The sequence below is a fragment of the Myxocyprinus asiaticus genome, chromosome 38 (genome assembly GCF_019703515.2).
Source record: "Myxocyprinus asiaticus isolate MX2 ecotype Aquarium Trade chromosome 38, UBuf_Myxa_2, whole genome shotgun sequence".
Lineage (NCBI taxonomy): Eukaryota > Metazoa > Chordata > Actinopteri > Cypriniformes > Catostomidae > Myxocyprinus > Myxocyprinus asiaticus.
In genome coordinates, this window is record NC_059381.1 from 15,052,676 (window position 1) to 15,079,494 (window position 26,819).

Here is a 26,819-nt window from a genome sequence, read left to right on the forward strand (position 1 = left end):
TTATCTTACGTAGTGTTGTTTCTAAAACAAGATAGGTCAAATTGATCTTGTTTTAAGGATTTTTAGATATTTTTACAGGAAAACAATACAGAAATTATTATCAGGAATATGATTTTTGCCCTAATATCAAAGGTCCCCGATCTGCTGTAGCGTGCTCTTAAAGGCACCTCTGCTTCATTTTCTTTAATACAATTTACAAAGAAATCTCATACTAACACATTATTACTGTTATTGTGAGATTATGACGAGATTTCTCCTGAAGTCCACTATCATCTTCACTGTTTTGAGCATGTTTAGCTCAAGATTGTTGTGACCACACCAGACAACCAGCTGTTCAACCTCCCATCTGTATGCAGACTCGTCACTGTCGTGGATGAGGCCGATGACCTTGGTGTTGTCTGCAAACTTCAGGAGCTTGACAGTGGGTTCCTTTGCAGTGCAGTCATTCATGTACAGGGAGAAGAGCAGAGGAGAGAGAACGCATCTCTGAGGAGCACCAGTGCTAACAGTGAGGGTCCCGGATTTGTGTTTCCCTAGTTTCACTAGCTGCTGCCTATATTTCAGAAAGCTGGTGATCCATCAACAGATTGGGGTGGGCATAGAGAGCTGGGTCAGTTTGTTTGAGAGAAGATCAGGCATGATGGTATTGAAGGCTGAACTGAAGTCCACAAATAGGATCCTTGCATAAGTCCCAGGTCTGTCGAGATGTTACAGGATATAATGCAGTCCCATATTGACAGCATCATCCACAGACCTGTTTACTTGGTAAGCAAACTGAAGGGGGTCCAGCAGGAGTCCACTGATGTCCTTCAGGTAGGACAAAACCAGTCTCTGAAATTGCTTCATGACCACAGACTTGAAAGTGACAGGTCTGTAGTCATTAAGTCCTGTGATTTTTTTTTTTTTTGGTTTGTTTCGGTTTTTTTTGGGGGGGGGGGGGGGGGCAGAATAATGTTGGAGTGTTTGAAGCATCAGGGAACTTCACACTGCTCCAATAATCTATTGAAGATCTGTGTGTAGATGGGGGGCCAGTTGGTCAGCGCAGACTTTCAGACAGGCAGGTGAAACACCGTCTGGGCCTGAAGCTTTCCTAGTCTTTTGTTTCTGAAAGACCTGGCACACATCCTCCTTAAAGATCATAAGTGCAGATTGAGTAGCAGGAGGGGGGAGGAAGGGGGTTCCAGGAGGTGTTGGTGTGTGTGTGAAGTGAAAATCAGAGTGGGGGAGGGGTGTGAGACTGGGATTTTCAAACCTGCAGTAAAACATATTCAGTTCATCAGCCATTAGTTGACTCTCTACAGAGGTAGGGGGAGGTGTCTTGTACTTGGTGATGCTTTTTAGGCCTTTCCACACATTTGCAGTATAGTTGGATGAAAACTGTTTTTTCAGCTTTTCAGAGTAGCTTCTTTTAGCCACTCTGATTTCCTTAGTAAGTGGCCTGGTTGTACAATGTAAGTAAGCTTCTGTAAGCATCCTCTTTGGCATGACGAAGCTGCCTGAGTTTTCCTGTAAACCATGGTTTATCATTATTGAATGATAAAAATGTCCTTGTAGGGATGCATATATCCTCAAAGAAACTGATATATGATATCACAGTATCTGTGAGCTCGTCCATGTCTGTGGCTGCAGCCTCAAAAACAGTCCAATCAGTGCATTCAAAGCAGGCTTGTAGTTCCAGCTCTGCTTCATTGGTCCATCTCTTTAAAGTCCTTACTACAGGCTTAGCTGATTTTAGTTTCTGCTTGTAGGTTGGGAGAAGATGAAACAGACAGTGATCAGAGAGTTCTAAAGCTGCACGTGGGACAGAGTGATATGAATCCTTTACAGTGGTGTAGTAGTGGTCCAATATATTTCTTTCTCTGGTGGGGCATGTGATGTGTTGTTTGTATTTTGGCAGTTCACGGATGAGGTTAGCTTTATTAAAATCTCCCAGAATAATGATAAGCGAGTCCGGGTGTTGTTGCTGCATGTCTGTGATGTGATCAGCCAGCTGTTGAAGCGCTGCGTAAACGCATGCTTGTGGCGGGATATAAACACTCACCAGAATAAATTAGGAAAACTCCCGCGGCAAGAAGAAAGGCTTACAGTTGATGAAGAGCGCCTCTAAATTAGGACCGCACATCTTCTTCAACGCTGTTACATCTGTACACCAACTTTCATTGATGTAAAAGCAATAACTCTGCGATGCGATCCGCTCTGAACAGCTGAAAGCCCAGCAGATGTAACGCACTGTCTGGGATGGCTTCACTCAGCCAGGTTTCCGTGAAACATAGAGCAACTGAGTTAGAAAAGTCCTTATTTGTCTGAGTGAGCAGAAGCAGTTCATCCGTTTTGCTGGCGAGGGAGCGGACATTCGCCAGACGAATACTCGGCAGCGGAGTCCTAAAGCCACGAAGCTTCACAAGTGTGCCGACTCACTTCCCTCATGTGCGTCTTTTGGATTGCTTGTTAAGCACTGCTGCGCGTCCAACTAAGATGTCTAATATAACGGCCAAATAATCAAACACCGGCAAAAAAGTATCAGGTATGCTCTGCAGGACAGTAGCAAGGTATTCTGGTCCCCCTGACTTAATATTGCTCTGGGCCCCTTTCCTATATAAAAAAAATACTGGACCTGTGGGCCCCTAGAATCGTTACCACCTTTCACCTCACTAGTTACGGCCCTGATGCTCTGCCGAATATTCAGCAGTTCATCCCTGGTGAAACTGATCGGGAAAGAGTGATAAAAAACATGACAAACAAACAAAAGTAAAAAAAAAAATGCTAGAAAGCTCCACACCGAAGCAGCCATCTGCAGTGCCATCTTTTCTTTTCTTTTTTGTTATATATAGCTCAATATGTGTTTGAAAGCCAGTTGAGTCTCATGAAATTTCAGTGTGAATGTAATGAATTCTGTTCTAGATTTTTCCTGATTTGTTGAAGTATCTCTTTGATATATGAAAATAAAACATCAAAATATATCAAAATATATTTTATTTGATTATTTTCTAATTGCCTTGAAAATATTTAAAAAATCTTACACTACCTGGGCATTTTGTAGATCCATTCTGGATACATACGCATGCCTGGTCTCTAAAGACCTGAATGTGTAAGAGTGTTTGGTGAAATTCCCATACATTTAAGGGTTAAAAAATATCATTTTGTGTAAAAAGTCTCTTCATGACATCATCCTGGGCTCTCAGCCTTTAGACAGCGCTGTTACATTGGTGAGCTGAAATGAGATCATAACAACAGTCGTTTTTGACTCTTGTTGGGAACTCCTCAAGGTAGTGTTTGCAGTCCAATTTTTCTCAATATAATGATAAATTATATATTTGCCAAAGTTGATCTAGGAATAGGAAAATCATTATATGCTGATGATAGTGCCTTATGGAAAAGAGGACGAAATATAACATGTGGTGAAAAGGATGCAGACAGCAATTAAAGAAGTAGAGGATTGTGCAAATAATTGGAGTTTTAAGATGTCAGTGGAAAAGACCAAAGTGTTGTGTTTCTCAAAAAAGAAGAAAACTCCCTCTGTTAAATTGAAGCTGTATGATCAAGAGTTAGAGCAAACATCAGTTATCAGATTTCTAGGGATTTGGATAGATTCTAAATTAACATTTACCGCGTACATCCAAAGAATAATAGACAAAAGCAAGAAAGGTATAAATGTGTTAAGATGTTTGGCAGGGAGACTGGGGTGCAGATCGGCAGTCTCTAAAAAGAGTATATTGCGTAATAATAAGGTCTACAATAGATTATGGAAGTATGGTGTATGGCTCAGCATGCAAATAATTGATTAATAAGGTAAATGTTATACAATCCCAAGCATTGAGAATTTGCTGTGGTGCATTCAAAACATCCCCAATATCAGCAGTACAAGTGGAAATGGGTGAGATGCCATTGGAAATTAGAAGAATCAAGCTGGAAATGGCATATTGTTTTTCTATAAATGGACAGTTAGAATCCACCATTCAAAAGAGTTCTTGAGAACTGTTGGGAATATGAGTATATAAACCTGAATAGCTTTGGATGGAAAGCAAATAAGGAGGTTGAACAAACAGGAATAAGTAATATCAAAGTTAGCCCAACTGTTGTCATGTCAGTAACACCACCATGGCTTTTCCTAATGCCAACAATTGACTTTCAGGTGCTAGACAGAATAAATGACAAAAACAGATGAGTTACAAAAGATACAATAGTGTGTCAGTATTTGGACCAGAAATTTTTCTCAACAATTCAAATATACACAGATGGATCTAAAGATCCTGATTCAGGCAATACATCTGCAGCAGTGTACATACCATATTTCAAGTACAAAATAGCAAAAAGAACATCAAATAATCTATCAGTTTACACTACGGAAATGCTTGCTATCATAATGGCTATTCATTGGGTTGAAGAGGTCCATCCAGCTGAAGTGGTGGTATGTTCTGACTCATACTCAGCTCTATCAAGTTTAAAAAGTGGAAAATCATCTTCAAGACAGGATATTTTATTAGATATACATCAAAGTCTGTATAGGATACATCAGTTAAGAACAGTCATTTCCTTTTTATGGGTACCTGCTCACGTGGGGGTAGAAGGAAATTAGGAAGCTGATCAGATAGCTAAACTAGCTGTAAGACATCATGATATAGGCTTTAGTGTATCATTGAGTAAAATGGAAGTAAAAAGAATAATCAAAACAGCTGTAATAAGGATGTGGCAAGGTCAATGGGATCGAGAGATAAAGGGGTGTCATTTATATAATATCCAAAGAGCTGTGGAGTTGAGAGGAATAGTTATGGAAACAGAAGGGAAGATACCATAATATCTCGACTTGTGCATTCCTCATTAAATCAATCACTTTTCAGTATTGGCAAACATAAATCCGGTCGTTGCGTAAGATGTGGTCTTCCTGAAACAGCTGAACATGTCCTAATAAAATGTTTGTCATAGAAGAATGAAAGATCACAGCTTATAAGCAATGAAATCTATAGATATTACTCAGCTTTCACTGAAAAGCCTACTAAATAAGGATGGAAGAGTATATACATTTTTACTAATATTTTTGATGGACACAAATTTGAAAAACAGGATTTAAGAATATATATTTTTTATTTTTGTATTTACCACAATATAAATGCTCCATACCAGTACGTGGCGGAAAATGCACCAATTGCTGGTTTGCCAACCGCCAAAAAAAACAGTAAAGAAGAAGAAGAAGAAGAAGACTCTTGTTGGATGTGAGCGCGGTCTATTGGAATTTATTCTACGATATATTTTTTTATTTTTATTTTTTTTATCTTACGTGTGAGGTATTGTTGTCTAAAACGTACTTTTATTTTGTCTTATGTGAACAATATGCCAACTCGACTGTTAATTCTCTTGCAGAGCAAACGTAATGTACTGTTCAGGCTAAACAGTTAGCTGACAGTAGAGCTAGTGGGCTAACCTCAAACCTGCGTTTAAACTGCAATTTGAGAGAGAGAGAGAGAATTTTTTTTAATTTTATTTTTTCGATCAATTAAACTATTGTGTTTACGGATAGACGAACAGTGATTTGTAAAGCGGGGGTAAAATACACTTCTTCCGTTGGTTTCATTAGCACTTCACGGGGTGTGCTGCACACTCTTTTATTGCAGTAAAATGTAATTTTAATTAGTTTTTCTGACATTTATCTAAACATTTTCAGGTTTGCTGTTGATCTGTGGACTGTTAAGATATGCAGTTTGAGAGCAGAGGCGTTTTCATGGCTGCGCCTGCTCTACAACAGCCCAGTTTCCTCCTGGTAAGAGCAATAATGATAAATCACTGATTCTTGAGATAAGAAACAAAACATGTCTTACATAGAAAAGTCATCTTTATTTTAAAAATCAAGAAATTCATAATAAAAATACTGGAAAAGTTAAATCTAAAGGAATTGTGTATACTCAACATTTTTTTACTTATATTTTAAAATAATTTCATTAATTTTTTTTAATGCATGCTCTATACTTGGAAGCAAATGTAACTTAACCTGTCCTCAGCAAGAGGTCACAATGTTAAACTGCTAAACAAACTGTTTAAAAATGCAACAAATTCATAAATATAAATATCAAATGAAAGGTAGGGATTAGAGCCTGACCGATATGGGATTTTTTTTATTTTTTATTTTTTTTTTAGACCGATACCGATTTTAGAGAGGGAAAATTCACAGATTACCAATATGGTGGCCGATATAGTTAATTTTGAGCTGGAATGAAAACAGACCTTTTCTATGTGGATTGTGCACCGATTTTGCACCCTTATGACTACGCAAAGGTACTCAGAAGGCTGCTTTCTTAAATAAATATTTTTATCAAAGAATATTTGACATTATTATTATACACGGTCAACAAATTCTAGAAATGAACACTGAGAAAATAAAGAATAAATAAAAATACAATAAATAGCTAAATAAACATCAGTACTATATGTTTAGTATCAGTCAAATGCTGACCATTCAAATAAAGAATAAATACAAATAAAATAAATAGCTAAATAAACATCAGTACTGTTTATTATCAGTCAAATGCTAACCATAAAAATAAAAAATAAATTCAAATACAATAAATAGCTAAATAAACATCAGTACTGTATGTTTAGTATCAGTCAAGTGCTTACCATTAAAATAAAGAATAAATTCAAATAAAATAAATAGATGAACATCAGTAGTATGGTTTATTATCAGTAAAATGCTGACCTTTTAAATAAAGAATAAATAAAAATACAATAAATAGCTAAATAAACATCAGTACCGTTTAGTACCAGTCAATTGCTGACCATTTAAATAAAGAATAAATAAAAATAAAATAAATAGCTAAATAAACATCAGTACTGTTTAGAATCAGTCAAATGCTGACCATTAAAATAAAGAATAAATAAAAATAAAAGAAATAGCTAAATAAACATCAGTACTGTTTAGTATCCGTCAAATGATGACCATTTAAATAAAGAATAAATACAAATAAAATAAACAGCTAAATAAACATCAGTATTACTGTTTAGTATCAGTCATACTTTGTATTTCACAAATTAGTTAGCAATTTACGGAGAAGACACCGCTGAACTCCGCCTTGTCTGCAGAGCCACCATCAGTTCAGCTCTGTAAACAATGGAGTCGGAGCGCACTCTGCTGGACAAACTACGCTATGACACCAATTCTAAAGCATTGTTTTCTGCATTAATATCGGCCGACCGATATATCGGTCGGGCACCAGTAGGGATCTGTAAGATATCAAACAATACATTAAGAAAACTTTAAATTGTATATTTTCCATAAAAAACTGCCTATCAAAGATGTGTCCTCACTTTGCGTCTACTTTTTTAAAATCCTGAATAAATCAGAAAATGTCCTGATCAGCTTTAACTCCGAGTACCCCTTTCCCACTTCCTGCTCATGGTGGATGCAACAGTAGGACACGTGGTCTGGTACGTTTGATATTTTTCATATTTTAAACAATGTTTAAGTCTCTGCGGTCGCAGCTTCAACTTGTCAGCTCCGTCATTCTCATTATTATAATTTCTGTTAAAATTGTGGGATCAATTTTGGCATTTTAGTTTAGTTTATAGAGGCATCTTTAACTGAGGGGGAAAAAAATGGCTCCACACATGGTTAAGATGGAAAAATATTACATTTTGTCAATGCAGTCAGAATTTTCAGAATGGTATGTAGAACAGAAAGAAAAAATAATAATATTGAATGTATTTTATCACTTAACTCCTTAAAGACTTTACACTTGTTGGATGAATCAAATGAAAATAGCATGCTTTTTGGTGTGTCTGATGGAGTTGACACAAATGACGGTAAGATGCAAGTTATGAAGTGAATAAATGTCAATTTTCAGAAAAAAAAAGTTTTTATAAAAACCTGTTCCCTTACATCGTTCGTTAGCTGAGACATTTGTCTACAAATATATCCATTTCAAATTAATTTAGTATTAAAAAATAAAAACTCAGATTTTAAACAGTTTTGTCCCTTATCTCAAGAATCAGTGAAATGTTTACATATTATATCTGCTAATGCTTTTGCTAATCTGTATGTCTTGATGGCTGCAGGCCAATTTAAAAGCAGACTGGACCAATAAACCTCTTCTTCAAAGGTGTCACGAGTTGGTCAAAATAATAGACGATTACCCTGCTAAGGTAAAGTTCTCTTATTTCATACATGTGAAAATACTGAAATGCTACTTCAACCCTCTACGATCATGTTGGGGAGAGAATCGTCATTGGCTAGTACATTTTTGTTTTTACTCGCCAGACTTTTGACGACATGTAAGCATAATATAACTAAAAAATATATTAAGCAGACTGAGAGAGGGGGACTCTGCATATATATTCACGCAATATAGTATATTGTAATTATTTTTTAAATATTTTGCTTTATGATTTGAATCACATTTTAGCTTTTTAAAAATGTACAAATTTCACATTCTGTCAATTTATCTGATGTCATGAAATCGCATTTTTAATAATGATACAAGCTGTTGTCACTGTTTGAAATTTCGTACACATTTTTAACGAGACAGTTCACTAGGTAGGAACCTAATAATGAAAATTAGGGGTGACGATTGTGAAATTTGGCTGACAATTATTTGTCAAACAAATAATTGAGATTATGACGATTAATTGCCTGTTTTAGGGCTATGATGATTAATTGTCTGTTTTAGGTGTTTCACGAATGTGACGATTAATTACCATACAAACTCACTATGTGTGCTTCATGCACACAATAAAGTCATTTATACAAATTTAGCTTGGATCATGTAATAAAATAAGGGTATATTATTTCCTTTTCAGGCTTCAAAAAACATATGAATGACAGTCAAATATAAAAGTATAAAATTTAAAATAAATTATCAAAATATTTCTAAATAACTAAAATATATCTCTCTTATTTGTCCGATTTACTTTTGATCCATTGGACTTTTTCAGTGTTTTGTTTTCTTTTGCTTCTTTTGTAACCCAGCCAACCTGTATAGCTATTATATTATATTATATTATATTATATTATGCAATAGTAAAATATTTCTGCCTTAAATTCTTCACTTTCACACATTATTTTAAGGCTATCTGATTAACTCACAAGCCCTTATTTCTCATGAAGGAAGACTTTGAGATTCTGTTTCTTGCATTTTATCATCTCCACAGAAATGGAGCAGGGCATCTCCTCTGTCTCACTGCGTGTTATTAACACTGCGTGAATAAACCCACAATGACCATGGACATTTGATATTACATGGCCGTTAAGTGAAACTGGAGCGCTTTGCGTTCACAAAATTAATACGTTTATACCTTGTTTATATTTTTGCGTGAGTTTGGCGCAAGCCTCTGTAGACGGTGTGCACATCAGAGCGCTTGAGGTGTGGTTCATCTTCACACGCTCTCAATAGAGCTGCTCTTGTAACATCCGCGGTGCGGTTCCCTGAGATGCTCGGAGCTCATCTGAATGAGACACAAGTGCTTTTTCCTGCGCGTTTATGAGACAGCATGCAGGGAAAGATGAGGCTGAATCCAGCTTTTTAATCAACTGCTTTTTATTCAGTAAAAGGGCCTCGGTGCTTCGACACTACACAACTCTATCACTGGTGAGTGAAGTGTTAATATTTACTTGCCAGTGGCTAATAACAGATGTTTTTTGGTCGCATAGTGTGAAATTTACTCGCAATGTAGAGGGCTGTACTTATGCACTTAATTAACACAATTATTATTAATATTTAGTATTTAGAGTATCGTGTTGGACTGTTTTAGAGCCTTAAAAGGAAGCACACATATTCCCATGGTCATGAAAAACCTGGAAATATGTGTAAATTTTAAGACCAGGTAAATTCAGAAAAAAATATGAAATCTTAAATGGAAATATAATTGAAATTTATATATATACACTACCGGTCAAAAGTTTTGAAACACTTGACTGAAATGTTTCTCATGATCTTAAAAATCTTTTGATCTGAAGGCATATTCTTAAATGTTTGAATTAGTTTTGTAGACAAAAATATAATTGTGCCACCATATTTATTTCATTATAAAACTAAAATTTAATTAAAAAAAAAAAAAAAAAAAAAAAAACGTTTTTGAAATTGATGAACTGGACCAAATAATAAAGAAAAGCAGCCAATAAGTGCCCAACATAGATGGGAACTCCTTCAATACTGTTTAAAAAGCATCCCAGGGCGATACCTCAAGAAGCAGGTTGTGAAAATGTCAAGAGTACATGCCTGCAAATTCTAGGCAAAGGGTGACTGCTTTGAAGATGCTAAAATATAACACAGTTTTGATTTATTTTGGATTTTGTTTAGTCACAACATAATTCCCATAGTTCCATTTATGTTATTCCATAGTTTTGATGACTTCAGTATTATTCAGATGTGAAAAAATGTGAAAAAAATTAAATAAAATTATAATAAAGAATGAGTAAGTGTTTCAAAACTTTTGACCGGTAGTGTATATATATAACAAATATGTTCAGCCCATAATTTATTTTTCTTGAAATTTCTCTTTGTGAGTGCAGTCTACACATTGATTATAAAAATCCTATCCAGTAATCACAAGTGACTGGAAAAGTTATGAATCAGTTGCACATTTCTCAAACTTTTCTTTTTACACCCAGAACAGTGCAGGAGTTTTTTTGTTAGGTTGGTCAGAGAGTTGAAGCATATTCCATTGAGGTAGCTGCAATGTTTTCAATGTATTAAAGATTTAAGGCAGTGTAATCCATTTGGCACTTGGACCGGCTGCTGTCCTGCTGGCACCACTTTACCCTCTCCCTGACTGAACTCTGTCTGAATGGATGATGTTTATTCTATCCTGAACTTGGCTGTGACCCGGTTTGTTTGTGCTTCGTTTGTCCACTAAGTTACTTTTCTTAGTTTGTCCACTAAGTTGCTTCTTCCTCCAAGCAATCAGACTTTTGAACTCTTGATCACTCACGATACATATATCAGCACCGCACATTTATTATTAGCCTCAGATTGGACTCGCATTTTATATTTCTCTTAATAACACACTGGCAACTGACTATCAACCGACAGCTGAATTTCAACATAACATTTCATATTTATTTCCACTGATTACATGGGGGGAGGGGGGTGCATTGTATTTTTATTGTATACAGTCTTTTGTGTATAATGTATATTGTATATAATTTTTTTTGTATACGGTGTTCTTATTTTGTGTATATTGTATATTATTAGGTGTATATTGTGCTGTGTAACAAGATGTGTAAACTGTTATGTGTAAATCAGATGTTTATTGTAATTGTCATACTGCTATGTTGCTTGGAACTGCACCCAAGACTTTCACCCACTGTTGCACTTGTGTATATGGTTGAGTGACAGTAAAGGGATTTGATTTGATTTGAACCCCATAGTTTACTTGGATTAGTTAGTTTGAGGCTGACACATGTGCCCCAGCTCTTTGTGTTAAAAAAGTTATGAAGGAACTAAATTGTTTTTGGTGTTTGTTTATTCAAATGTTTGATTAGGAGCTGCATGGAATTTTTCCCTGGTTGGTGGAGAGTGTGTTTGGAAGTCTGGATGGAATCCTTACTGGCTGGAATCTTCGTTTTTTGCATGCCCGCTCAACTGAGTACAACATTGTCATGGACTTTCTGGATCCAAGGTTGACAGTCATTTTGTTTATACATGTGATATCCTTTGTGTGTTTTTACATGTCATTTGGCCATAGTATGAAATTGCAGCTTCAGAGTTTGTGAATCAGTGTTTCAGAATCTGCTTGCATTCATTCATTAAACTGTAGGGAAATAAATACATGCATGCAAAAAAAAAAAAAACGTGGAGATCCACAGTTCCATGTAAAATTGTAGGGAAAATAAAATGTTGTTTTGATTGTATTGGCACAGCTTTAGTCATTTGTAGGGCTGGGTATTGATACAGATTTCCCGATTCGATTCTGATTCACAAGCTTTCGATTCCAATTTGATATAGATTCGTATGTGGTTAGAGACCTTCTAACTAGGTACATTAAGAAAATATTAATTTGACTAATTATAGTAGTTTTTCATCATTTTGGTCACATTTTGGCTTTTTAAAAATAAACAAATCCATGTAATCAATCAATAAAATTTATATTATATTTATAATATAAACAAGATGTTATTTTTTGTTACATGTTTATTGTTTAATTGCATAACTTATACTATTTACAAGTATTTACATTGATTTGTTGAACATGCTAAAACAGTTACTGTCTCTAAGAAAACCGGCATCTCTGTTAAGAGCAGGACTCGAATGGCTTTATCTCATCTATGCCATGGATGATTAGAATGTTTTTTTGTTGTTTTTGATCAACAACTGGACTATAAAGAACAGAAAGGGTATTAAAAGAGACATTATTCAATGACAAATGGGGCGTGTGGATCTTGTCTTTGGACACACAGTACACTGAACAACTTTTAACACACAGTGAAAGGATCTGACTGCTTAATAATCCACCACTATACTACACAATAACTGATGAGTGAAATGTAAACATTTACCAGCCAGTTGCCAAATATGTACATTTTAGTCATATAGTGCGAAATTTGGTTGCAAATGCGAGTGATTTCCTCTTATTTTAGTGGAGGGTTGCACACTGAGTAAAAGATACATTTTGGGATTTAAGAATCGATATTGAGATTGTTCAAATGAAGATCGTGATGCATCGGAAAATCAATATTTTTACCCACCCCTAGTCATTTGTACCATGACCACAGTTCATCAGAGAAGAGCTACATCTGATATAAATATGAAAAGTTTCATTGCTCTTTTGGGACAACTTATTCAACAGTGGCCTGATGATGAAATTAGTGTACAAACTACAAGCTGAAGACTACAAATATGAGTTTCCAGTCAGTTATCTGCCGGTAAGAACTTTGTAGTTTCAAACAGTTGATTGCCTATTACAAAGTTATTTCACTGAAATGTATCTTTAAATGTATTCTATCCTTCACAGGGTCCTATTAAGTCGTCCATTCAGGCCGGAGTTCTTCCAGATTGCCCTCTGTTTCATAATAAAATTCAGTTCCCCATGTCAGGCCTTCTATTGCTCAGTATGTCTTAGCTCCTCCGTTCACCCTCAAAATAAGTGAATATTATATAACTTATTATTACTGTTACAAGACTATTTCATCATTCTGTGACTTTCTCTCACATAATTATCTGTTCTTACTCTTTCTCAGATCCTTTTGAATTTTATATGTTCAACTTTGCCTCCAGTCTCAATGCACCAAAGGTAAGAGCTCATCTGATATCAGAGGGGAATGTGTTTTTCAAGAACAAATATATCATGGGTGTTATTGGATATTTCGAACCCTGACTGTTATGTCAGCATTACAGAAATGTATTGGCTCTTTGTTGAAAATGTTTAATCATCTTTTCAGAACTACCCCCCAGGGCCACATGGCAGTTGCTCAGACAGTGCGTACTTTGTGCTTGTTGACAACTACCTTAAGTACTTCCTCCCTACAGAGGGCAATGTGCCTCCATCACCTTTCTCAGACACCAGGGGCACTGTAGCCTCTCCTGCCCCAAGGTATCAAACTGTAATGAAAATGCTTGAATAATTGAAAATACTTTTCTCTGTAATAATCAATTCATCTTAAATAACATGGTCGTTCACACTAGTATTCAAAGCAATTTCATATGCTGTTTTCCCAGGTCTTCCAATGTGCCTTATGTTGGATATGGTGGTCACAGCAGCAGTCTATTGAAGCGTCATATAACCCATCAGCCCTCAGTCAATGCAGACCCTGCTGCTCACGAGATCTGGAGGTCAGAGACACTTCTGCAGGTAGGAACTCATGCAAATTGTTCATAGTTTGAGGTTCACTCAGTAATGCACTTGCTTGTGCAATGGCAGTTGTCTTGGACTTATATTGGCACCTAGTGCCGTGTATACAGCATCATGCAAAAGCAATAATTTTTGTTTACTGATGTCATTGTGGAAAAATGCTTTTTGCAGTCAGATATTCCATTAGTAGAAGTTTCTGATTATATGGGGCATACTGAGATAAAGGAAGTAGTATTCGGCTGGTCATGTGATCTCAACATGGCGGCTTATTATTTATAAATTCATTTCTTTAGGGGGAATACTTTAATTGAGGAACAAATTACTGAGTGTATCTTTAAAAGTAAAATGCATAAGACCAACTAAGTTCTTTGCTTTTTGTGTTAATACCCTACTTGTGTGCACCTTTAAAGGTGTTTGTGGAAATGTGGCTCCATCACTATTCTCTGGAGATGTACCAGAAGCTGCAGTCTCCTCAGGTGAAGGTAAGAACCTGGCACTGGCCTTTAGAGCTTCACACTCCCTCCACCGCACGGCTGGCTGGCTGGCTGAAAAGCACCACCCTTCACCCCAGCACTGCATAGGGACTGCTGCACAGCACCCACCCTGACTCATGCACTCTGTGAATGGCACACTCTCTGTTTACCAAGTTCCTCTTTGTGTTTCATATTTGGAGTGTCATTTATACAAAATTATGAGAAAAATATTTTCTTGTTTATTTCAACTGACCCAGTATCGAGCATTGAAGCAAAAGGGCGTTCACATTCAGACTTCTGGGATAAATACATTTTGCACATCACCTCTGTCTTTCGGAGCATGCACACAATGCCATGGGCAATTGTGGTATAGTTGATGCTGGACAAAGCTGAGCTACAATATTGATATCTTGGTCTGTTAAGTCCAAAGTGTACTTCAGTCAGACGCGAACTCTAGGAGTCTACATGACGCAAACTTCGACATCAGCAGAGTGCTCGAGCACTGAACGCGTGCGGCCCAATTTTTCTAACCACACGTACTCTGAACGTGCTGTATGCGCATGCGCCTGGAATTATTTGCACTAATTAGTGGGTCTACAAGGTGGTAACACTCACAGTTGAGCCATTACTTTCACGAAGAAGCGCTTGAAGAAGAAGTAATCCCAATAAACAACTGGAGACGAATGTGGAAACAACAACAGTGGATGTGCACATCTATAGCATGTCTGTGAGGAGGTCAGGAGATAACTGCATTTGTATAACTCGAGTCTGAAGGAATATAAAGACATTTATGGGTCTACTCTTGAAGATAATGAATTGAGTCTTAGCAGTTTATGTGTGCACAGTGAAATGAAGTATACTTTGAAAGGCGAGCGTTTGACTATGCATACACTAAGCATTCCCATCAAAACCGAAATATACTTTGGACTTCAGTCAGACTTCGCAAAAACCGAATAAAGCGTTTACAGTACGACATTTTTAAAAGCTAAATTGTTGTAGTCTGACTTAAGTCGAACTTTCAAAATGCACATAAATGTACTGAGTGAGAGTTGACAATTTGAGGCAAATGGGTTGACAACGTTTGTGATGCGACAAAGTTGAGTGTAACTTTATGCAAGTGAACAGAAATGTGATGGCTTCCAATGGTGTTGAACGACAGTGACAGTGGAGCTCACATAATCAGCCACCTCATGATACAGTTGGATACTGCAGTACTTTTATTCAGTTATTTGTATTTTTGCTAATGCTTAAATTGTTCAACATGAAATGCATAGGCATTTCTGAGACATTAGTAATTACAGAGAACAGAATTTATCATAGCAGTTTGCCATTTATTATTTTAAAGAATCATCCAGTTTTTGTCATTGTTTTAGTGCTTGTCTTTCAACAAAACATAAAATCCCTTTTCGTCACCTTTTCATTCGTAGTATAGCATATGCAAGCAGACATGTAATTGACTGTCTCTTTGGTTTTATACGCTATCATACCTATATTTGTCTTTGCTACAAAAAAAAGATTGATATCACAAGTTGTTTTTATCATAATTAGTCTTGTTCTTCGATTTGAGTTTCCGAATCAATCTATTTACCATCTTCATTTCAGATTTTGCATCACTTCTGTAAGTCTGATTAACAATGTGATAATGCGTTTTAAGCATATTGTTGATTATAGTTCACATTCTTTCAGTCATCTTGTGCAACCCTCTGGAAGATTTCTTTGGCCCCCTAGTGATCTGTGGCCCCTGTGGTTGAGAACTACTGGTGTAGAACAAGAATTTCCCTTGCATTTGTTTTCCACATTGCTCAAAGGCCTACAGTTGTGCTCAAAAGTTTGCATACCCTTTGAGAATTGGTAATATTTGTACCATTTTTAAAGAAAACATGAGTGAGCAGGCAAAACACATTTCGTTTATTTCTTATGGGATTCATATTCAACTGTAGGTTATAATCAGAATGGCACAATCATAAAACAAAACATGACAACAAAGAAAAAAAATGAAATGACCCCTGTTCAAAAGTCTGCATACCCTTAGTTCTTAATACTGTGTATTGCCCCCTTTAGCATCAATGACAGCGTGCAGTCTTTTGTAATAGTTGTCTGAGGCCACAAATTCTTGCAGGTGGTATAGCTGCCCATTAGTCTTGGCAAAATTCCTCCAGATCATGCAAAGTCTTTGGTCGTCTTGCATGAACCGCACGTTTGAGATCTCCCCAGAGTGGCTCGATGATATTACGGTCAGGAGACTGTGATGGCCACTCCAGAACCTTCACCTTTTTTCTGCTGTAACCACTGGAGGGTCAACTTGGCCTTGTGCTTAGGGTCATTGTCGTGCTGGAAAGTCCAAGTGCGTCCCATGCACAGCTTTCGTGCAGAAGAATGCAAATTGTCTGCCAGTATTTTCTGATAACATGATGCATTCATCTTGCCATCGATTTTCACAAGATTCCCTGTGCCTTTAGAACTCACACACCACCAAAACATCAGTGAGCCACCACAATGCTTCACAGTGGGGATGGTATTCTTTTCACTATATGCCTTTGTTGACCCCTCTCCAAACAAAGCTCTATTTTGGACTCGTCACTCCAAATTACAGTGTGCCCGAAGCTGTGAAGCGTGTCAAGGTGTTGTCGGGCATATTGTAACCGGGCTTTTTTGTGGCATTGGCACAGTAAAGGCTTCTTTCTGGCAACTCGACCATGCAGCTCATTTTTGTTCAAGTATCGTCGTATTGTGCTCCTTGAAACAACCACACAGTCTTTTTCTAGAGCAGCCTGTATTTCTACTGAGGTTACCTGTGGGTTTTTCTTTGTATCCCGAACAATTCTTCTGGCAGCTGTGGCTGAAATCTTTATTGGTCTACCCGACCTTGGTATCAAGAGATCCCTGAATTTTCCACTTCTTAAGTGATTGAACGGTACTGACTGGCATTTTCAAGGCTTTGGATATCTTTTTATATCCTTTTCCATCTTTATGAAGTTCCATTACCTTGTTACGCAGGTCTTTTGACAGTTCTTTTCTGCTCCCCATGGCTCAGTATCTAGCCTGCTCAGTGCATTCACATGAGAGCTAACAAACTCATTTAATTTTTATACACAGACACTAATTGCAATTTAAAAAGCCACAGGTGTGGGAAATTAACCTTTAATTGCCATTTAAATATGTGTGTGTCATCTTGTGTGTCTGTAACAAGGCCAAACATTCAAGGGTATGTAAACTTTTGATCAGGGCCATTTGGGTGATTTCTGTTACCATTATGATTTAAAAAGGAGCCAAAAAACTATGTGATAATAAATGGCCTCATATGATCACTATCCTTAAATAAAAGACATTTTTTTTGCATGATCAGTCATATTTTCAAAATCAATGCCAAAATGTCACAATTTCTGCCAGGGAATGCAAACTTTTGAGCACAACTGTACCTGTTCAGTGAGGCAAAATCAAGCCAAAGTCATACGATTGCTGGAAGTAGCCTATATTGGGGGAAAATACACCTTTTAATTTTTGTGTTGTCAGTTTTTTGGTCATGTGGGCAAAAGCAGAATAAGCACACTGCACCGATTTGGCATGTGATTCAAGTAGTAGTGCTTTTGCTTCCTTCATGTTTGTGTCTGCATGACGCAGCCTGCTGGCTCTTTGATTTGTCTTTTGTATTTGTTGTTCAGCTTTGGGGTGTATGTATCTCTGGCTTACAAGTCTACTTCTTTGTCCGTTTAACACATCTCTGTCCATGTTTACTGTTATTAAAGTCAGTATATCAGTGCAAGTCTCCCTCCAGTCAGCCCAGAGCATCTGTGTGGCACCATTTAATCTGCATCTTTTATTGTGGGGATTGTGATGTGGAACTCACCAGTTTACTGAGAATTACACTCTAGTGTATTAATGAAAATCCACCTTGCAAATATATAATTGCATGTGTATAGACTGAATTTATTTAGCTAAAAGGATCAATACTTGTATAAGAAGAGTAAATTGGTGACTCCTTTAAGTATATTTCGTCGTGAAGACTTAAGGATGCAGTGTCTTTTCTTTCGTTAGCTCTTGGAACATTTGGAAATTTGATAGTAGGTAAACTACCTTTGGCGTACTTTCTTAAAGATCTCTCTTTGAAAATCAAGGCCAACATTATAAATAATGTTGCTCAGTAGGCTTGACTCAATTCTCAAGTCAATTCCACTAATTACCATACTTTTTGTAGTTAGCATCGTCAGTCCCAAAGTTCACAGGAAGTAGGCAGTAGTAATCCAAAACACTTAGATACCCTTTTCTCTGTAACATTATTTAGAATGAACCTTAATAGTGGAGAAATTTAGGCATGAATATAATTAGATAATCAAAGTCATTCGCTGTTTTAAATGTCACTCTTAGTGGCATTACTAGAGATTTGCCTTTGGTGGTGAAAAGGACTACTGCATCATCTCCATGTTCATTGAATTTGTGTCTTTTGTGGTCAATATCGATTTTTCTCTTTCTTTCCCTTTTTACACCCCCATTTTGGTCCTGACTATGTCCGACTATTTTTCTTGGATTGCACTCTGTCCTTTTTCCTTTCTATTCTCATGTTCACTGCCCTGCTCCTCTCCCCTTTTTTTCTTCCTTTCCTCCCCCCACCCCACTGTGCCCTTCTCCTCCCTCTCTTCTCCACCCTCCCCCTCCACCTGTTTGTGATGGGTCCTTCAGCTGGCGTTGTTGCAGTACCGCCTCAGTATGTCCAGCATGCTGTGCCAACCCCCCACCTCACCAGGCTCTGGGACCCTCCACACATACCAAGTACTTTTACCTTTTCATTCAGTTCCACGGGCTTCCTGGAGGTAACCTTAGATTAGGGGTTAGACTAGAGGTTGGTTTTAACAGTAATCTTTTAAGTCTTTAGGTCATTGTCTGTCATTCATGGTTGGGATATTTGGCCTGATTATAATGTGTGATTTGAATTAATATGACTAATAATTTGTCTTTGTGATCTCCTAAAATTATGAGGTATTGTGATGCCAAGAGCTTGTAAATGTGAGAAGCTTTTTTGTTGTTGTTGTGGTTGTTGTTGTTTTAAAAAGCATGTATATTAATCAAATGATGATTTTAACGCAGTTTTGTGTTGATTTATTTTTTATTTCTCTTTTTATTAGATCTAATTTTCTCTTTTTGGAGTGTGGTTGTTCTTGTGCCTTCAACAATGCAAACACTACTACACTACACAGAATATTCAGACCAAATTGCCCATAAATCTTTTTGTGGTGTTGTATTGGAACAGACCAAAGTTGTTTCCAAGCTCTGTATTCAATGCCACATGTATGATGGCTTTATTTAAAAGCTTTACACTGTTGGTGCTGTATAAGGAGTTGTTTGCATCATATCTGATAGGATTGGGCCTGGGGGGCAATAAAATAGATTTTCCAGTTAATCGTGATTTTCATTTAAATGTTCGCCGTTATCGAATTTTGAAATAACAAGATTGATTTTTTACTTGAGCGCTCATGGAGTTGCGCTAATGTGGATTTGTGCCGAAGCGGTAAAGGTGAGGTAGAAATGTAAACACATTCAGTTATGTCTAAAGTTAACTTAAACAAACATAAAGCAGATATCGATCAAAATATCCGACTCGAAGTGTAAATGCAGCCTAATAGACCTGCCACAGAGTTTTATATCGTTAATATTAATTAAACAACAATAACAAGAAAACTACTTGCTGCTCTTGGCTGGATAACTTCAGTAGCTTTGAAAAGTATTAAGGTATTATAGTCATACAATGAAGACCAGTAATTTAAGTTAGTGATGCACCGAAATAAATTCCAGGCCGAAACCGTAAATACTAAACACTGGGCTGAAAACCGAAAATTATTATTTTAAATTACACTTTGTTTGAAAAAACAAGAAAAAAAGATTTTAAATGTTATTGTGCATCGGAAACCACTTTTTCTATAACTAGACATTTTATTATATAATAGAGTAGACAGAAAAGAATTACATAGAAAATGTGTAGCCTATTACAAAAACCTTTATTGTTAACTGCTCATACTACTCAGAACATTCCAGGAAGAACTTCGAGCCACGCTAAAAATAGTAATGCTTCAAGCCGTGCATGAACAATGAGTGTGTGTCAACAACAGATCAGCGCTCATTCACTGAAGCGTGCTGCACATGCAGAGGATATATTTACTTATTAAACGCATCCTTTGCGATCCACAAAACTATTGTATGGCTTCCACAGACTTTGAATATAATGCACAAGTCGTATGGACTACTTTTAATGGTGATTTTATGTGTCTTTAAAGTCATACTGGATCTTGACAGTAATGACCATGATTCAATACCGGAAACTGGAAAACGCTCATCATTATTGCGCTAATGACTAAGAGAGCTTCACTTCTGGGGATGGGGTTTTTAATGTGCAACATAAACAATGCATTTTCTTCATGTGAGCCTTTCTGTTACCGGATTTTAAAGTAACATTTTCTGTTCAAATTTTCGGCATTTTTGTCTCTTTCGGACGAAAACCAAAAATAGCATTTTTTGCCTTTTCTGCGGCCGAAATTTCAGTGCATCCCTAATTTGATTAGTTTTATGTTACATTTTATTACTTTTTTAGTTTCTGAATGTTTACTTAAATACCTGATACTGCTTTTAAAAACTTAAAGCACTGTTTGAATAATTTGTATTTTTGTTCTATTGCTTGTCATTTGTTATTACTATTTACTTGTCTTGAATAATTACGTGAGAACTTGAAATAATGGTTACTCAAATTAGTGTTTTGTTGTATCGAAATTAGTATTGAGAATCGTCATATTGCTTTCATATGTAGGCTAAACAAAATGGACATTATAACTGAAATATACCCAAATTAATCAGAATCGAATTAGGTAATCTGAATTGGCACCCAGGCCTAACGGCATTAAATAATCCAGAGCACTGTCTGACTTTGTTTTTGTGGTGTTGGGACAATGTCTCAGGAGCCCTTCATGCCTTCGGAAGAGCACGTCCTTGTTGTGCGTCTCCTGATCAAGCATCTACACGCCTTCTCCAGCAGCCTGAAGCAGGAGCCAATCTCCTCCTCGCCCTCCACCCACTCCCATGGCAGTCCCCTGGAGGAGCTCAAACGGTGGGTTTTAACAGCCTGAAAGCATCTGTCAACTTATCCAGCAGATCATCCTATATTGCTAAAACACATCTGTAAATCTAAGGTGGCAAGTCGTAAAGAGAAGCGTTTTAATCGTTCAGGCCCTGGTGGCTTGATTGAGCTGTCTTCTGTTTTACTACTCTGTCAGTATGCCTCCACTCTCTGTCTCCCACAGTGTGGTGGTGCAGAGGTTTGTTCAGCAGAAGCTGTATGTCTTCCTACAACACTGCTTTGGACACTGGCCTTTGGACGCCTCTTTCAGAGCGGTAAATGTCTTTCAATGTTAGTAAAGAACGTTAGTGCACACATTAACTTTTGCATCCTACATCACACAAAGTTCTTGTGGAACAATTATATATAAAATCTCTCAATTGAAAAAGTCTAATTAAATAATTCTAACCTAATGTGTTTGATTATTTTGTCTTTTTAGGTATTAGAGACATGGCTTAGTTACATTCAACCCTGGAGATACACTGGAGAAAAAAACAATCAACATGCAGATGGCCAGAACAAAACTGTTCCTGACAAATGGTATTTCACATATTGGGTGTTTGCTACAGTGTTAAAATACAGAGTCAGTTGTGGTTTCGTGGAAATCATTTAATATACTTAGACACTTTGTGACCATCAGATCAAGATATACCAACAGGGTTTTTGTCATTCACAGGGCATCATTTGTCCAGGAGAATCTGCTTATGTACACAAAGCTTTTCCAGGGCTTTTTGAATCGAGCCATGCGGACAGACTTAGTCAATGCCAAAAATGCCCTGATGGTCTTTAGGGTAGCCAAAGTATTTGTTCAACCAAACCTAGCAGAGATGATCCAGAAAGGTATGTGAGAAAAGCCTCTTGAGATACTTGACTATAACAGGAGAATTTTTTATTTTTCTCACGAAAGATGCCCAAAAGATCATACATCAGATTTTCTAAATGGATTTCTTTTAAGGACTTCTGGAAGAGTAAATCTTGAAAATCACAATAATCTTGTTAAGACCCAGTTTTGGTTCATTGGGCCTCATTCATGAAACACGAGCAGAATGCATTTTTGTGTAAATTGCTCCCGCCCACGTGTAAATCGACATATGATCCTGATTTGTTCTTACAGGCAATCTGCCATGACTACATTTTGATAGAAGTTATAAAAAAAACAACTAGTAATTAAATTCAATTTACCTTAAAAAAAAATAACATAAATTAGTTAAAAAGAGGTTTGTTGTTTTATCGACTGTCTAGTGTGTTTGAACTGAATACTTACATCAGATGTACGCACGATTCCCCAAGAATCCCTATGGGAATCCCTACCAAAAATTCACAGAATAATTAGATGTATTGATTACAATTAGTCATTTTTATGCTTTAATGAGTTGTAAGACATTTTAGGCTCAGTAATAGACTAAAGGTTTTTAATTTAAATAGTCACTGTGGCCAAGATGCATAGTGTATGGTAGAGCTGTAAATAAGACTTAGCTTAAATGTTCAGGTTATTATGTGTCTTAATTAATTGTTTTCTCTGTTATCACCATCGTTTATAAACATGGCTTGCGTATTTTAAAGATATTGAGGGAAAGCCGCTCACGGGCACAGCATAATAAATGGACAAAGATATTTCTCCAGATAGCATCCATGTAATAACTTTACAACTGATTCATAGTTAGCTAATATGTAGTGTAAGATAAAAACCGGCAAAACTATGTGCACATTAACTGTGTGCATATTACTGTGGGCAACGGTTTCGTACTAAGATAAAAGATTATTTAATGTTTGTAATTTAGGTGTACGAACAATAAAAAAATAAAAAAATAATTATATCTTACCCTATTTGTGAGAAGAGAAAAAGAGGATCATCTCTGACAGTGTCACTCAGTAGCTTTCTGTAAGTTCCGTCATAAATAGCACTTGGCAATGAATATGTCCATTGTCTGTCCCAGTTTTCATAAATAATCCAGTGTCAATTTGTCACTGCAGTCATTTGGAAAACAAAGTTGTTTCTATTATTCTAGTTTTGATGAAACACCAGGGGACCCCCCCCCCCAAGTTCCATTTATTTATTTATTTATTTTTTCTAGGAGAGCAGCTGTTTTTGGAGCCAGAGCATGCTATCCTGCAACGGCAAAACCGTGTCTTTCTAACACCTTCACATGGTGGCAGCTTCCTTTCTTCCCGGCAGCCGATGGGAACAGACGCCGTCTTCAAGGTCAAAAGTCATGTGTACAGCCTGGAGGGGCAGGACTGCCAATACAGGCTGATGTTTGGCCCTGATCTACGAAATACCGTAAGCTATGATGACAACTTATGACACATACACCTTGAATTTAGACTGATTTTGCTATAAACACTAACTCTTGGACTTTTGAATGCCAGAAGCGTGTGATGAGCAGTCATATTTTCATAAAAGGACTGTTCACCCAAGAATGTCATCATTTACTCACCCTCATGTTATTCCAAACCTGTATGACTTATATCATGAACATGTCTTTCATGGAACACAAAATGAGATGAATGGTTAGCCTTAGTCACCATTCGCTTGGAATGCTTGGATCTTTTTCCATATAATGAAAGTGAATAATGACTGAGGCTCTCACTCTGCCTAACATCTCATTTTTTGTTCCCGTCATATGAGTTTGGAACAAAATGAGCATGAGTAAATAATGACAGAATTTTCATTTTTGGGTGAACTATCCCTTTAAAAAAGAGATTATAAACATATTACCATGATTCCTTTTATCAATTTCAGGTATTAAAGCTGATCCAGATTATCGCCCAAGCCAGACAGACAGCTAAACGGATATCGGATCACTCCACAGAGATGGCTGCAAACAACTCTTTTCTCTCGTGGTTTGGAGGTGGCTCCTCAGATCATAACAACACCTTTACTGGAGGAGAGATGGATGATATGGGAGAGGTTGTGAAAAAAACTCACGAGTTCCTAGACAAAGCCCTGGACTACCTCTGTCAAATATTCCGGGTCAGTCTAGATAATTTCAGTTATATAAAAGATGCACATCATATTCGTTTTTGCATTTAAATGTATTGTCCTGGGAACTCCAGTATATAGTACTGTGCAAAAGTTTTAGGCACTTGTGAAAAATGTTACATAGTGAAGATTTTTTCAAAAATAATGCCATTGTTTTTATTTATCAATTAACGTCATACAAAGTCCAGTAAACATAAAAAAGCTAAATCAATATTTGGTGTGACCACATTTGCCTTCAAAACAGCACCAACTCTCCTAGGTACAACTGGACACAGTTTTTCTTGGTTGCTGGCAGATAGGATGTTCCAAGATTCTTGGAGAATTCGCCACAGTTCTTCTATCTATTTAGGCTGTCTCAGTTGCTTCTGTCTCTTTATGTAATTTCAGACTGATACGATGTTCAGTGGGGCGCTCTGTGGGTGCCATGTCGTGTGTTGCAGGGCTCCCTGTTCTTCTATTCTATTTGCAAAAGTAATGTTTGGGAGTCTAAAATATATATTTCCTATTGACACACTAAAGCTGAAGATATAAATAACCATCTTAAGACAAATGTTTTTGTGAAACATCTTATGTGCTTAAGAGTTTTGCACAGTACTGTATATAAATTAACATTTAAAAGACCTTTTTATCAAAAGGACTATTTTTTGTTATATAGTTGAATACAGGACAGTTGTCTCAGCTGATTGTTAATGTGGCATCAGAAGAAGATAATGGGGGGTCTAAACAACTTCCAGACTGCATTCCAAGTGAGAATGGCCTTGTGTTAACAGACCTGGGCAGGTTGCAGGTGAGTTTTAGTATGGCGATCTTCAACATGTTCAATTTATTCAAGTCAGAATGATATTCTACATGTATAATTTCCACTTGTTTTCATTTCATGTTTTGCAGATCATCAATGGTCTTCGCAGGTTTGAAATTGAATATCAAGGAGATCCAGAGCTTCAACCTATAAGGAGCTATGAAAATGCTTTCATGGTTCGACTGCTGTTCCAGATATCTTCTTTTATCAATGCAAGGGTAAGCAAATTGTTTAAGCCTACAATACCATCCAAAAATAAAAGTCGGTAAATAAAATGCATTAGGGAACGTTCAGACCAAACACATTAAAAAAGCAGCGAGACACGGCACAATGGTCAAAGATGTCCGTCTAGCGCATGTTTACTTGGAAAAACAGCTCGGGCAAACACATAAACATGTTCAGTGCGAATGCCTCTTAGTCTTTTGAATATGCAGTGATAATGCATGTGGGAGTCATTTCATCCAAATGTAAAATTATTTTGTTGCATTCTGTGTTTTCTATAGTTGGGAGACCACATGGAGGCACTGTGCTCTCGACATGACATTCTGGGCAGTGTAGGAAGGCACTATTTGACCAGTTCCTCAGTTGTGGCAGAGCAACGGCGGAGGAGCCCAGTGACACGGCAGATGAGAGGAGGTCCACAGCGTGCCCGGCTCAGCCTGCGAGTGCTGGCCAGCTATCGCACCCTCCTCCTGCTCCTCCTACTCTACATGCTGTTTACACTACTCTCTTTTGGGGTTTTCTCCTGCACTGGGCTCATTCTCATTGTTAGCTTTCTATACGAGCTCCTATTAAATTTCCTCAGTGAAAAACTAAAAATTCAGTAGTTGATATTGCTACAATTTTGGTTTATTTGCTCTCTTTCAAAAAAAAATGTCAACACAAAAATCCCAATGTCCTGTTGTTAAGATGCTGAATGGTTTGCTATTTTTATGAAGTATTTGCACTGCAAGTGCGATTTGTTTTTTAATGACAAAACAGAACAGAAACTTAATTTAGGGGAATAAAAGGAATATTCCGGGTTTAATACAAGTTAAGCTCAATCGACAGCATTTGTGGCATAATATTGATTACCACAAAAAATAATTTAGACTTGCCCCTCCTTTTCTTAAAAAAAGCACAAATCTTGTTTACAGTGAGCCACTTACAATGGAAGTGTGTATGTATGTGTGATATATATATATATATATATATATATATATATATATATATATATATATATATATATATATATATATATTATTCATTTTATTTTTCTTGAACTGACTGCACTTCATTAAACAGGCATAATGAAAGCATCACGTGAAATTACTGGATTTGCATTATTATACAAACATGGATATCTGTCAAATCTTGAGGTAATGTCAAATAGGATATTGGATATTACTTCCATAACTACTTGTAGTTTTATGTATTTTTACTGAAAACATGTTAAGGTAATGAAAATCATATGATTCCTATGCTGCAATTATAAATCTCTGCTTGCATTTATATATGTGTTAATGAGGATGTGGAACCTGTTGACTGGTGTATCAGAGGTGATACTCTGGTTGTCTGGTGACCGAGTGTTGCTGAATTAGGAAAATTAAAGACTGGCATATACAGTATAACCATTGTGGGTGGGATAGTATCAATTTACAACAGGCAAAAGGTGTTTTCTTTGTGACTGTGAAAAGGAGATTTTTTTTTAAT

The 26,819-nt window shown here is 36.8% G+C and overlaps 1 protein-coding gene across 4 annotated transcripts; it reads left to right on the forward strand.

Moving 5' to 3' along the window:
• Positions 1-5,155: 5,155 nt before the first annotated feature.
• On the forward strand, positions 5,156-26,295 carry LOC127428872 (sphingomyelin phosphodiesterase 4). Of its 4 annotated transcripts, none has more exons than XM_051677526.1 (20): positions 5,156-5,210; positions 5,660-5,755; positions 8,044-8,130; positions 11,468-11,604; positions 12,772-12,847; positions 12,937-13,033; positions 13,163-13,215; positions 13,364-13,515; positions 13,641-13,773; positions 14,184-14,255; positions 18,924-19,013; positions 21,188-21,336; positions 21,530-21,620; positions 21,785-21,885; positions 22,022-22,185; positions 23,421-23,626; positions 24,089-24,319; positions 24,984-25,115; positions 25,217-25,345; positions 25,631-26,295. In XM_051677526.1, exons 2-20 carry the CDS (start codon positions 5,690-5,692, stop codon positions 25,952-25,954), a joined length of 2,490 nt encoding a protein of 829 aa, XP_051533486.1. In that variant the 5' UTR covers positions 5,156-5,210; positions 5,660-5,689; the 3' UTR covers positions 25,955-26,295. The 4 variants fall into 4 exon arrangements, with proteins under 4 accessions (XP_051533486.1, XP_051533485.1, XP_051533487.1 ...); XM_051677525.1 differs by having other exon boundaries at positions 5,179-5,282; XM_051677527.1 differs by lacking the exon at positions 18,924-19,013 and having other exon boundaries at positions 5,179-5,282.
• The last annotated feature ends 524 nt before the right edge of the window (positions 26,296-26,819 follow it).